The 15087-nt window shown below is 37.9% G+C and overlaps 1 protein-coding gene across 2 annotated transcripts in view; it reads left to right on the top strand.

Annotated features, from left to right (window-relative positions):
* KITLG (KIT ligand) overlaps nt 1-13056 on the top strand; it is a 93719-nt gene extending 80663 nt beyond the window's left edge. For both annotated transcript variants that reach the window (XM_037064643.1, XM_037064642.1), the window contains 4 exons: nt 624-733; nt 1642-1709; nt 2803-2879; nt 10085-13056. In XM_037064643.1, coding sequence (XP_036920538.1) covers nt 624-733; nt 1642-1709; nt 2803-2842 — 218 coding nt within the window. In that variant the 3' untranslated portion in view covers nt 2843-2879; nt 10085-13056. The remainder of the gene's footprint in view (nt 1-623; nt 734-1641; nt 1710-2802; nt 2880-10084) is intronic.
* The last annotated feature ends 2031 nt before the right edge of the window (nt 13057-15087 follow it).

The following is a 15087-nucleotide window of genomic DNA, read 5'->3' as shown; positions in this document are numbered from 1 at the left end:
AAATGAAAAGTCTGAGAAGTCAACCCTTTAGCTTATAGCGTGGTGCCCATCACTGCCTGGTGTCCAGTAACTGCATGTTGAAGGTGTGAGGAGGAAACAGCATGACTCTGACTGGAGGCACCTATGAGTGGTCTACCCAGAAGGGACATAGGATGACAATGTATAGCTGGCCAGACACGGCTTGATGCATGCAGACCTTGATCTGAGTCATAACACATCAGCTTTAAAACTGCTGGGCTAGATGTCAAGAATGAGAAAGTGAAAGATAGAAGATAAAGTCATAGAAGATGGATTTGCCTGACAGTATAAATCATTCCTGCCCCCCACAGCCGCTACCCAGGAATACATTGTCTGTATGCCCTACGCATCAATATTAACCCCGTCTAATCTCCTTTTGTCTGTGGGCTTGTTTCTTTTTTCAACTTATTTACCTTTTGGAGACTACATGGATTTGTATTGTCATTACAAAATAATACTCCGCAGAAAATTCAGTGGTTTAAATATTCTGAACAGAGATAGGTCAAGAGCACATTACAGAAACAGTTGGGAACGACCAGAGCAATAAGGAGCCAACCCCCTAGTGTGGACATGCCGTGCTCACCACTGTGCTGTTGAAATTACAGGGAAGGCCTCACATTCCCTCGGAGCCCCCCACCTGCAGTGGGCAGCCATAGTATTGCCAGCACTCGTTTCTCTTATGATTGGCTTTGGAATTGGAGCCTTATACTGGAAGGTAAGTGTTGATTTTTGATCGATAACTTTCTGACTTTGCATATTTATTTGTTCTGACTGTATGTACATAAATGATGAACAAACAAATGCCCTTTTCTAAGAAAGGATCTCACCAAGAAAATAATAAAATAGGCCCTGGCTGGCGTGGCTCAGTGGATTGAGCACGGGCTGGGAACCAAAGGGTTGCTGGTTCGATTCCCAGTCAGGACACATATGCCTGGGTTGCAGGCCAGGTCCCCAGTGGGGACCATGTGAGAAGCAACCACACATTGATGTTTCTCTCCCTCTCTTTCTCCTTCCCTTCCGCTCTCTCTAAAAAATAAATAAATAAAATCTTCAAAAAATAAAATAGGATAAGTTCAACCTTAACAAAATTTCAATCTTAGAAAAGTTTTTCTCCTCATTCCTTGTTGTGCTTTGGAGATAACTCCTCTGGCTGAGAATGCACAGATAAGAAATGGTAACTAGTTTTAGTAGCTTCAACTAAATATAAAATGGGATAGAATATGCTAAAATCTTATGACATACTTAAGCCAAAAAGAAATGCCATTTGTATTATCTGCTGTATTGGATTTCTGCTTTCGGTTCTCTTCTTTTAGAAGGCTCTCTAAAATTTTAAAATGTGCTAAATCATTGTGACTCAGCTCTTTGAAATGCCTTTTGAATTTGATTACTATTTAAATATTTTAGTTTCTTTATCACATTTTTGCCTACAACATTCTAAAACTCTTGAGTCGATAATACCATGCGTTTTTTATAGTTTCTTATTGGAAGACTATTTTACATGCTATCTGCTGAAGAAAACTTGTTGGAGTCATTGCCATAAAAGAAACAAGTAGAGACCACTTACCTCTTCAATATTACTTCTTACTGATATTTTTACAATATATATTATTGTTCTTTTTCCAGAAGAAACAACCAAATCTGACAAGGGCAGTTGAAAATATACAGATTACTGAAGAGGATAATGAGATAAGGTATTTTGGTTTATTAAATGTGTGCACAAGTAAGCTTGACCTTGTCATTTCACGTACCATGCACAGGGTCATCACGTCTGTTATGAAGTTGCTCACTCTTACAATAGCACTCCCAACCCGTGTCTTCTAAGTCTTTGCTCACATTCCTAACCTCTCACTCTTTCTGCAAGCCTACATGTCCGTTACCTGTAGAGTACCTTTACAAACTTTCTTAGGGTATCGGAAGTGGTCCTCTCTCATTTATTTTTGTAAGCAGAACCTTGCGCAGACTCCTGGTCATCGGGCTCAGTAGCCATGTTTGCATATCCTTCTTTTCCACACTGTTACCCAGACGTACTGATTTCTGTCTCGAGTCTCTTACTAGCTTAGCTCCTTCATTGGCAATGGTGATTATCTTCATCCATATCTTTATTATGAGTTGCTGCCACATAATCTTTTTTTTCTTAGCCCCTCTAAACACTACCTTGTCTCATTCTTCTTTAACCTTTAGTTCGTAACATCACTTCCTAGTCAAGATACTTTGTGATTTTTTTCTTACATACGTAATACATTTGACTTCAGTCTAGTTTTAGAGCCCGTACCGTTACGCAGTATTCAGTATTTGAATACTGAATACAAAAATGTATTCAGTAGTTTCTCCAAAGCCAAATATAAAATGTAAAAATTGTTTTAAGTTACCTTTCCATTTACTGTAGCTGACCATGATCACTTTTTTACCTCATGCCATGTCACCCCAGTGCTGATACTTTGATTTTATCTTCAGTTATAGTTTTCACTTGTCATGTTACTTTCTGTCAGATTACTCCTGTGCATATGCGTATTCACACGTTAAGTGCATGTAAGTGTTTTTAGTATGGGCATATGCATACGCATACAGAATTTAAAACTACTCAGGAAGAGCATGATGAGGGATGTAAAGTCTTCCCTCAGCCTTATAGTTTTACTTATGAAGTAAGCTTCCTAATCACCTTTGCAACCTTCTGTTACTATATTTACAGGAAAAAAAAATACTGCCTTTTACAATGCTCAGATCATGGTGTACTTCAGAATCTCTGTCCAAAAGCCAACAAGCATTTTTCTTATTGTTTTTCAGAATGTTGCAAGAAAAAGAGAGAGAGTTTCAAGAAGTGTAATTGTGGCTTGTATCAACACTGTTACTTTCGTACATTGGTAAGTTTTTAGAATTCAAGCTGAAAGATTTAATAAGAACTGTGCAGCACCTTACGGGTCAAAGTTTAGAAACAAAATGTATTATCTTCTATTTAGCTTATGTCTGGTATGTTGACTGAAAGCTGTCATATAACTGAACTGTGCATTTCAAACCCATTGCTATAGTCTGAAGTTTCGAAAGGCAAAGCAGTGTTAATCCTCATGAGTGGATTAATCTTGTATATAAAAAATTAACAGTTAAGTTTTATTTGTTTGAGGCCAGAAAATAAATTTTGCAGGGAAATAAAGTAAATGAGGACTAAAATAAAGTATTATTAGTACAAGAGTAAATAAAATTACTTTCAATTAGGTATAACTACTATAATATGATTTAAAAGAAAACATTTTATTTGTTAGATACTGAAATGAGCAAACACAAAAACCATGTCCCTGCCATTTTAAGGAAAAAGGAGAAAAGGTCGAAATATCTTAACAATCAGGAGAGGGAAATTGTCAAGGTAAAGTGCCACCTGCCTCGTGACTGGTAAACACTGTGCTCCGTCGTAGTACAGAGCCGAGGACACACTGAGTATAAACCAGTGAGAGGTATCTGTCATACTGTGTGGGTCTGCCGAGAGCTTGTCGGGGAAAGGAGAGTGAGAAAACATCTCCAGAAGGCACTGAGGTTCACGTCTCCCCTCCCAACTCCCCAACTCCAGATACTCTTGGGGGAGCTCCCTGAATGCCACTAACGTAGTCCAGCCTGGATTCATGCTCTTCTCACTTTCACTTCTGCCAACTGGCTCTTAATTTTGTTATGCCCATGGAATCCTGAGTGCATTTATTACAGTGGGGTGGGAGGGTTCTCTCCAGCTCTTTAGTTCTTCCCCATATTCTCCCGTGGTCACAGGAGCATCACTTACTCTCCCGAACTGTGTAGATGCAGTCAGTGGTGAGTTTGGTTTTCCCCTTAGAGGTCACTGTCCTTCCAACTTGCACTTCTGTCTCAGATTCCATCATTTATCTCTGGATTGAAACTTCACCAGTAAAAACTGGGCTGCAGAGCCTTTCGCCTCTTCCAGGAGCACTTACTTTTGGAATTAAGAATATAATTTTCAACAACCCAAAGTAACACGATACAATAACCAGGATGTCACATATTTCTCTAACACTTTAACCCTGCCCCTGCACAGACTTCACTTTTGTCCTTAATCATGGCCTTGATCACTGTGCCCAAAGTATGAATCCTAGCTTCTCTCCAGGCTCATTTTTTTAAAATCAAATAAAGTAAGTGAATATACCCTTAGCTCCGCTCTTCATTTTCTAGAGTCATATTCCCCAAGGTGAAATCAGTGCTTTTCTTAGAAACCTATTTCTCTGCCCCTCAACCCCAACACAAGCCTCACTGTGTCTTTGCTATCTGCCATTTCAGTTCCCTGAGCCAGACATCCACAAATCATACATTAAATGGTTGAGTCTTAAGGCTCAAGTAATGTCCTCTGTTGTTTGGTTTTGGACTGCTTAGCTGGGATCCTGTTTGGGCACAGGGCCTTCAATCATGTGGTTTTTAATTGTAGCTTTTGTCCTGTGACATTTGGAGAGCGGATTAGGATGGGAAAACCCAGGGCACTTGTTTAAGAGGGAAAAAAATGATGGCATTTGAAAGCAACTCACACATATGTCTATAGTCAGGGAATATTCAAGGACAGGACCTGAGTCTGTCTGTTCTTGCTGTATGTCTTCACTTGTTGCCTGTGCACCACAGGCTCTCAGTAAGTGTCTGTTGAATGAATGACTGCGTAAATGAATAAACCCTAAATGGAAGTTTTCCAAGAAGATGGTTAGCTCTGCTGCACAATATTATTATGCCTGTAGTTCACAGTCTTATATTGTGTCCTGTCTGAGATCTACTTACATCTTCTGTTTTAGATCTACAGGACACTTCCACGTTGTGTTTCTTTTAGGAAATCTCTCTACCAGCCTCGTTGTAAGAGAACTATCTCCCACTCTTACCGTGCTGGGATAAGTCAGCGTACACTGCTAACTGAACATCAACAGACTCATGCTATTCACTATGAACCAAGCCAGGCTTTCTGGGTGACTACGCAGTCCTTCTACCAAAGTTTCAATTAACATTCTTTGTAGATGACTCCCAAATCCCAAATCTATTATTTGCAGCCCTGACTGTTCTCTGAATTCGAGTCTAACGTATTTGGCCACTGGTCAGTATTTACTAACAGCTCTTTCTGTTTTCTTTTAGCAGGACCACCATCTGGTTAGTCCCAGAGGCTCCAAATAACCCTTAAGTACTCCCTGTAATGTTGAGCCTCACATTCCATCAGTAACTATGATTTGTTGATTCTTTCACTGAAATATCTCCAAAAATGTTCCATGCTTTCCTGTTTCCTTGGCCCTGACCCTAGTTCAGGTCATCATGCTCGCACATCTATTCAGCAGATTGCCCTCCTAAATGGACTCGTGATTCCAGCTCACCATTCCAATTAATCCAGCCTCACTAACATTTGATTCCCTACCTAAAAGTCTGTTTTGACTGTATCACTCACATCTTTTCTCAGCCCTCCAACAGTTCCTTATATTGCTAAGTACAGTGTAGGTCCCATACTGGGGATTTTTCAAACTGATCCCCACATTTTCTTCTCAGCACTTGCACTATTTGTGTGTGACCTCCACTGGCATCCAGCTGAACAAACTTTCTCTGGAGCACAGGTTGTACTTTTGGCTTCTCGGACTTAGTTAATACCATTTGCAGTACCCAGATCACTCCTTCCCTATGCTAAGAAATCAGTCATTTAGCATCTAGCTCATTTGCCAGTCATTTGGCATCTAGCTAACACCAACTCCATTACCTACACAATGAAGCCTTTCTCCTGTTGCTAGTGATTTCTCTCTTCCTTCGATAAAGCAACTGCATGTGGGTGTACATGGTACGATTCTAAGGGATGCCCCCCAGACCAGCATCTAGAGCTGTGTTGTAGGCACTTCCTATACAACCATATGCAGTGGCCTTGTCTCAAATTTATTATTGCCTTTTCCTTGTAAGCTCCTTTAGTTACTTCTTAAACTTTGTCCAGTTCTAGTTTCCTTTTCAAAATAGCTTATTATGCATATGTCCTATTTCCTTTTGTAGTCTGTAGGCTACAGGAGGATACAACTAGGTTATAGTAAGCTTTGCATCCAACAATACACCTTCTACAGTTTGTGGGAAGAATGAAGAGCAAAATTTTCCTATAATATATTCTATTTTATTTCTTTCTCTTAAATTGTGCCATACACAACCAAATCAATGAAAATTTTCTAATTGACTAATTGACATCGGCTAATTGACCAAGGGAATTTGTAACTTTTTGTATGGATTTTTCATGTTTGATGTCAAATAGATACAGCTTTAGTGTACTTTCTCTTAGAGGTGACTTCTTTTGTTTCTAGTTCATTATCTTACATGTTTTTCATGTTCTTTTCTTCTATTTAAAATATCAAAATACCCTCTTTGTTTTTCATTTATAGGCTATTTCCTTTCGAGAACTAACTATTCCATTATGTTGTGTTCTAGTGTTCTAGTATTTGTCCTGATTTAATTTGTTCTAATTAGCGAGGCTTCCATCTCAGGGAATCCTTACCATAAATGAGTTATCCCCCTTGGATTTCCCCATTTCTTGTTAACCAAGAAAATGAACATAATCCAAATTATGTCATATTTTGAAAATATACAATTATAACTCACCATTTCCTTTCTATCTTGGTACTTTTTGTTTCTGTTACTCTGTTTTCAGTGGATTTCTTCTACCTTTCCTTCCATCACATCCTTTTTCCCAAATTACACTCAAAGTTCCTTGGAAGTTTTAAACTTGCATTGATACAGGGTCAGGCAGACGGCTTTACTCTACACAATGGGCACTCAATAAATGATTACAAATAATACCCATTTTGACTTTGGAGTCTGCAGATTCATGATAATTAGCTGCCTCTATTTTCTTCCTTTATCCTGTCTTCAGCATTGGATGTACTTACTTTTGCATACACAAGTCTATTTTTATTTTTATTTCCATACATTTTATTTTCACATTTTGTAATATGTAATACTCTGAGATACTCATTCATCTCTCCATGCATTACTGAACAAATGTTTATTCATTACTTACCTACACAAAGTATGAGCTCTATGGTTTGGTGGGATGCCAAAATGAAATCCAGAAACAAAGCTGCTCTCTAAGAGCTTATCATTTAGAAGAGGACACGAAATGTCCTCCGAGTATACTAGTATTGTATATCATAGGGAATGTAATACGAAGCACATAAAGAGAGATTACTTACATTAGGGTGATTAGCTCTTTGGGGATTTTGGTATCTGAGCTGAGTGTTGAGAGAGATTTGCAGAGATGATGGGCTGGGTACTTTATGAAGGAGAATGCTCATTTTATGTTGACTAATCAATATATGATAAATTTACTTCTGAAAAAAATCAGGGCTTCTCTGGCTGGTGTAGCTCAATGGATTGAGTGTGGGCCTGAGAACCACACGATCGCGGTTTGATCCCCAGTCAGGGCACATGCCTGGGTTGCAGGCCAGTTCCCAGCAGGGGACTCACAAGAGGCAACCATACATTGATATTTCTCTCCTTCTCTCCTTCCCTTCCCCTCTAAAGATAAATAAATAAAACCTTTAAAAAAATCAGGGCTTCTTTTTGAACCTGTCTACTTTGATTTGTTTTATACATGGACAATATTTTATATGTTAGGAAGAAGAAATTAGTGATTTCCCATATGAGTATGTTGTCTTCTTGCTGTGCATGCTTTACTGTTATATCGACCGAATTAAACACACTCATGTACACAAGATAAAAATAAATTTCATTTCACTTTTAAAAATACTATTTTTTTATTTTATTGAGATCCTAGATCTCAATAAAAGATTACTAGATCCTAGAATTAGAATACAGATGAACCTGAGTCAAGTGTGGTCATTCAGTATGCAGGATATGGAAATGACTGGTTACCAGGCAGCAAGAATGTGACTCTTTACCAGGTATTTCCTAAGAATTTTTGAAGCTTTGGGGCCTTTGTTTTTGAGATCTCCTTCTATAGACACAGTCTGACACAGAAGATTAGAAGGGATTAGATTTAGATTCAAGCCTTGGCTCTGCAAATTTAACTAGCTATAGGTTCCTGAATGAGCCAATTAAGCCCTGATTTTTCAGATATAATGGGGCAATAATAATACTTACCCTGCTTATTTCATGTGGGTGTTGAAAAATTGTAGTTCAGCTTTCAAATTTATTTATTTTTTGCTGTTCAATCCAGGGGACACAGATGGTGGGGGATAGGGCAGAAAGAGACCGACAATCTTGCTTTTCTACATGTAAATTTAGAATCTTAAATTATTTGTTGCTTTTCTGTGATTTCCTTTTGCTTTTCTAACTAAGCTTATTTTGAAATATTTGGTTGTATATTTTGGATTTCTGAAGTTTTCTCTTAATGCCTCTTATTTTTCCTTCAGAATTTAATTATGCTTCCCTAAATGTAGGTTCCATAGTTCCTAGAGTTCTCTGATAAATTGTCATGTAATACAGTTTTTAGTATACTGCATTTAGAAAGACTGGGAGAAAAATACTGTACTTCTTGTCACTCATACTATGGAATTTTATACATAACCTGTGCAATGATTTCAAATATTTTAATACTAGTGATTTGTGATTCTGGGGTTGATAAATAAGGACAAAGACAGTGGGAAAGTAGTGAGTAAGAAGAAAAGAAATGCAAAAAGTGGACATTTGTTTACAGGTTGTGTGAAGATGAAACTAAAAAAGACAACATTCATGCTGCCTGTCACTACCAGGACCAATAAGTAGAGACAAGGATGGATCATTTGGGGTGCCAGCAATCTGAGAAGATTGTGGGTTATGTACCCTAAAAACTGTCTTAATATCTCATCTCAAGCTGACCTTTTGATAAGAAGAGAAGGGTAGGAAATGGGTTTGGAATTCAGGGAAAGAGTAGGTAAAGGGGTTTAGAAATCAGAGAAAAAGTTTAATCAGATAAAAGCTGCAGTCCAATGATTATCCTAACATCCCTTCATCTGCTGACCAGCTGTTCTTAATCTGTACCCTGGTTGGCAGACATTCCCTCCCTGGAGCACAATGGCTCAGATACCATCTTGATCACTTGCAGTCCTCCTGGGCCACAAAGGTTGAATTGCTCGCAGGCCCCCTTAGAGTCAGGGTAGGGCTGATCACACATTCCAGTTTCTGGAACAACAGCTTTTTACATGCATTAATCACTAAGCCTATTAATTGTAACTAAAGCTAAAAAATCTCAGCCCTTGAGTTCTCCCATCAAGGATACTGTCCATAATTTTTTTTTAAAAATTGATAAGGAAGTACAAATATTTTACTTGAAAGTTGCAAAATCTGAAAGCGGAGTCCAAAGCCCAGTGGTTTAACACCAGCACAGAGGAACTAAAACAAAGTCTGTTTTTCATGCTTCAACAAGTACAATAAACTGTGCCAAAGCCAAATGAACATCCCAGAGGCTTTGTCGGGATGTGGTGCCAGGATCCCTGTCTTTCTGTTTTCTGTTTGACGGAGATCTTGCTCTGCTCTTTCCTCTGCTGAGAGACGCCATTGCTAGGACCTAGCCAGGCAGTCCTGACACTGGCGCTGCTCAGTGACCAGGAGGCCATGAGTTGCTGGTGGCCTCTGATCAGCTGGCTAGCTTCTCCACCTGTCCCAGGTACCTCTTTCATGCTACCCCCCTCTTTCCACTTCACCTCTCTCTAAACACAGCCTTTGTCGTTCAAACCCTTCCCCTTCACCACCTATCTGCTACCTTTTCGTGGCCTCCTAGGAGAAATTCGAGGATGCACGGGTTGATAACCTTCTTACCACAAACAGAGATAACCTGTGGTATGCTGGGGGGTATGAAAGCCACAGCATAGTCATTCATCTGTTCTAAGTACAAGAAATAGTTACTGAGTATTGTGTTGTGCCAGGCACTGTTTCATGCATTGGAGTTCTTCAATAAGTAAACATGATAGACAAAGCTTTGTGTCCTCATGGAGCTTACATTCAATAGAAGCAGACAGACCACAAACAATAAGATCATTTCAGATAATGCCTATATTGTAAATCTGTTCCTAATTCTGCAATCATATGAAAAGAAGGCAGAAAACAGATATGCCCCCTAATCTCTCTTTTTGTCTTTTCTCACTAGGCGGGTAACAGTTCATGTTTGCTTCATAAATGAAGCAGCTTTAAACCAATTCATATTCTGTCTGGAGTGACAGACCGCAACTTTACCTATTCTTGCTACCCATGACTCTCTATGGATGATTCAGAAATTGGAACGAAGGGTTTTACTGTGAAACTGGCACTGAATTAATCATCTGTAAAGAAGACCTTGCATGGTGCAGGACTCTATCTTAATGACGTGGGGAACTTGTAGTCTCATTTAGAACCTGCAGCTGACGATGGGAGAGAAAAGCACGTGTCCCCGACTTCGCACCCATTCTGCATGCCTCCAGAAATGTCTAATCGTGGAGAAGCCACATAGCTTTATTTTCCGTTACAACCTGCCGTTTGTAGTTATCTTAGTCCTCTCAAGTGGAGTGCAGCCTGGAGAGTCAGGGTAGTGATTTTTCTCAAAGGGATCTAGAGGGATTTTAAAGACAAAAGTCTTGATAGCATCATCCAGTGTACCTATGAGACGCGATGGAGGAAAAGTCATTGAAATAGGTGTCATGTCAGCCTCGTAGCTGCTGATTAATGATATGGGTCTGATCTCGGTCTCTTCCTGATATAAACCGTGCTCACCCACATCCCACTAGACAGAAGGACATGGTGGGCTCGATCTGTCCATGCAGGGGAGCCAGGACTGGGTTAGAGCAGTGATGCCTTTGCCAGGGAGAGACTCCCCAAAAGAGTCATCGCACAGGGAAGCTATGAACACTGAACGGTCTCTGAGGAGGACATTTGTCACCCCTGCTGAAGTCAGCCTTTCCCCTTGACCACTGTAACGTGTATAAATCATGCTTGCAAAATATATTACAAAGTGTTTATATTCTAAAACTATTACAGAGTTATGCTAAGGGACGTAGGGGAAATTGCTGAATGTGTGAAGGTCCCGTTTTCAATTGCCACCCTGAGAGAGAGTAAAAATAAGTGATGACATTTAGTATCTAAGGTTAGAAAACCATACCCACATGCTGGTGTTGAAACTAGGTTACTTGGATTTTACAAGAATGCAAGAAATCAGGAAACTCTACTTATTTATAGTATAATCACCATGATCTCTTTACAGGATCCATTTATTTAAAATCAGGCACTCTATATCCATTAAGGTTTATGAATTAAAAATAAAAAGAGAGCTTTATGTAGTTATGCATGTCAGTTTGCTATTTAAAATGTATGACAGCATTTGTCATATTGAGAGTGAATTTGGCAGGAATTCCCAAGATGGACGTTGTGCTTTTAAACTAGAAATTGTAAGATGTGAATTTCCCTTGCCATTTTTTAAAGGTCAGAGGAACATCTGACTAAATTCGAAGAATGAATTCCTGTGGCTTATTCTGATGAAGGTTCTTTTACAATATCATGAACGTACACATAGAGGAAGCCAAAGCTTTCCATTATGACTTAGTCCTTATAATAATATTATTGCCATATACTACCACCATAGATGACCATTTTCAATGTAGTGATACAAAAGGGCATGAAAAAACTAACTGCTGGCTTTTCTTTGATTTCTAAAATGTAAGAATCTCTAGTGTAGTTGGATTTTAGCTTACATTCAAATCTAATCCAAATGCAACTTCAATACGTGGCCTTTGCTCTATTTTGTACCAAAGAGCCCGAATGATTTCTACAATCCTTCCCTTCTCTAAAGTGCTGTGGTTCTTTGAGCACTAGTCATTTTTCTAAGATACACCCTAGTGTTTGGGGAAGCTGCATTAACTTATGTAGGCCCTCAGATATCCCAGGGTATAATCAATGAGTAATAGAACCAGAGGTCAGTTTAATTGCTGAAAGGACCTGTCTCAGGCATGTGGCGTTGATTGTTTTGAGGAAAATAAACATAGATTAATATGAGGTATGTGAGTAGGTCACGACTAGATTGAGAAGATTGATGCTTATTAGTTTGACTTGTTTCACCAATGGTTGTGATTTTCTTAGGCATGTGACAATTTTGTTTAATGAGCTTTTGAGAGTACAATAAATGTACTTTTGACTCAACTAAGTGTCTGGGTTTTAACACACAAAGACAGGATCCTAACTGATAGAGTGAAATCAACAAATTCAGCAAATATGAAACCTGGCGTGGTAGGTGAAGGGAGATATATTCTGCCTAATTAAATGTATTGGTTCATTGAGAGTTACATTTATCACCAATTTTTAAAACACTGAAGTTCCATAAAATGCATGAACAGTAGAAAAATGCTGAACATTGTTTTGGATGCTAGTTGCCTGGGTATTAACTGTGTCATACCTGCTTTAAGATAGATATATACACATACACACATATGTATATACATATATACAGATATATATGTGTGTATATATATCTTATCTGATATGTGTTTTATCTGACATGTGTTCTGATAGTCTTTTTAATAAATCAATGTTTCAAAATTGCCTTTTAAACTGATCTCAGAAGTCTGCAGATTCTAAATTATACCGGAAGTTTTGTAACTCTTTGGTAGAACCCAAGTTTATAAAGAAACGAGCTCTGTAATAAACTGTTCCTGCCCACTGCCCAAGTGTTCCTGGAATTTGTATTATAATCTACTGTGCTTACCACACTGCCACTTTTTAATGACTCAGAGACAAATTGGTTGTTTTAAAATACAGTAATAGAATAAGTTAACTATCCTCTTCAAAAAGGATTAAGTATGTGAAAATGAAAATGTATGAAAAAGCATGTGTTCAGAATGAAGTATTTGTTTTTTAGTAAGAAATACATTTTGTTGAGCATTAAAGTACTTTGGAGAAACTTTGGCATATTTTGGAACTCCAAATAATGAACAAAAACACTGTTTATAATTCATGAATATTATTTATTGGTCTTCTGCAGCTAAGTTTGGTTTCAAAATGTAATTTCAATATAGAGATATATCCCTTCCAAATCTATGCTTCTTCAACTAACAGTTGTTTTTCCAAAACCCATGTTTAGCATAAACATGGAGTAAATGGAGTAAATGGAGTAAATCCTGGGAGAAATCGTAAGAATTCTTCACTTTGCTATTAACTGGTTTTGGTAAATCACCATCCCTCTCTCAGTTTTGTATTTATCTGTATGATGAACTCAGAGGTCATGTGTTAGATGGGAAACATTGATATATGACTGGCAATGAAAATAAAATAGAGCTGAAACCACCCCATGCAAAATACCCAACTCTGATCTCAGTGAATAAGCAATTTGAACATAAAAAGATATTGCTGCCCTGGTCGCATTGCTCCATCCGTCAGAGCGTCATCCTGATGCCCCAAGGTTGCAGGTTCTATTCCTGGTCAGGGGCACGTACAGGAATCAACCAATGAATATATCAATAAGTGGAACAACAAATCAATGTCTCTCTTTCTCTCTCTCTCCCTCTCTCCCCTTTGCTCCCCGCTCCTTCCTTCCCTCCCTTCCTCTGTCTCTTAAGTAAAAGAAAAGTCATTTCTGTTCTTGTTTGTAATGTAAATAGGGTCCATTAGTAAAAGTGAAGTTCAGTCTTTTGTGGGTGAATTGGATAACCATTTACATAAGAGATGGCTTTTTCCTTTGCTTAAATAAACGTTTTGGATCACCTGTGAAGAATGAAAAGCACTACTATATTATAGTCATTTTAATCAGGAAGAGATATGAGATGTGTGTAACATTTGGAAATGTACCAAATGTAAGCATTTAAATCTTCTCATTTTCTTAAAAGCTGAGTCGAAAATGTTAAGATGATCTTCAAATTTTTTAGAATGCCAAAAGATAATTTAGGGTCTATTTGGAAAGAAGTCATTCATAAATTTTGTTTTAAATTGGAAAGTGGGATGAGGATTTCAAAATAAGCTAGCTTGTCATTGAAACATTATTTTGAAATTGTCATTAAAATATAAACATTCAGACTGAACTTCTGACTAGTTTGTTTGTGGTATCGGGTCACGCAGTGTGTGGTGTTACCGCTTTCCATGAATGAGTCTGGAAATGCTTTTGTTTGTAAAGAAAAAAAAATAGTGCTTTCATTTTTTAACAAGCTATTGTTTTAGAAATAATCCATATTAAAATGGATATTCATGATCCTAAAATGTTTGCTAAGCATTTTAAACTGATAACTGCCATTTCCAACTATATCTTTATGATGTTTTTGAAGATAACTGTTTAAACTAATAACCATAGTCTTTTCAGTTACTTGATCTCTGAGCTGTCAGACTCACTAAATAACATTTCTAACAAAATATCCTATTCTCCTATGTTCTAAAGATTAATGTGTGATTTTAGCGTCCCACTTGCCAAAGTTTTTTAAGTCAATGGATGTGGAAAGTATTCAGACGTTTAGATGAATGCACAGATACATTGCTAGTTCGGTCAGATTGGAGTTTGCATATTGTAATGTAAATGTATGTCGACACTATTCTAAATAGTTTTATTATGACTGAAGTTTAATTAAATAAAAAATGTTGTAAAATGTGATGTGTATGTGTATATACTGTATGTGTACTTTTTAAAATAGGTATATGTTCTGACCTTTTTTATACAGGTTTGAATTTGAAATTACATTATATATACATATACTTTATTGTTCTAAATAAAGAATTTTATGCACTCATAAATTTGCCCTGTTTTTTTTTAATGTTATTGATTTATCTTTAGAGGGGAGGGGAAGGAGAGAGGGAGAGAAATATTAATGTATGGTTGCCCCTCGTGCACCCCCTGCTGGGAACTGGCCTGCAACCCAGGCATGTGCCCTGACTGGGAATGGAACCTCGATCCTCTGGTTCGCAGGCCAGCGTTCAATCCACTGAGCTACACCAGCCAGGGTGATCAATTTGCCCTGTTTTTTTGATATTTTAAGGTTACCACACATGTTTACAGCATGGTTTGGCATTTAAGCTAAGATCAAATTTTTCTATGGAAACTTTGACATTAATCTAGATTTTGTTGTAATATGGACAAAAGAGGATGAGAAATCATTTTAATTAGATAAATATTTATTGGTCACTAAAGTAGCTAAAAGATAAAGTTGA

This window comes from Sturnira hondurensis, unplaced genomic scaffold (assembly GCF_014824575.4).
Source record: "Sturnira hondurensis isolate 20B ecotype Veracruz unplaced genomic scaffold, ASM1482457v3 Scaffold0015509, whole genome shotgun sequence".
NCBI lineage: Eukaryota > Metazoa > Chordata > Mammalia > Chiroptera > Phyllostomidae > Sturnira > Sturnira hondurensis.
This window is presented reverse-complemented; position numbering and strand designations above follow the sequence as displayed.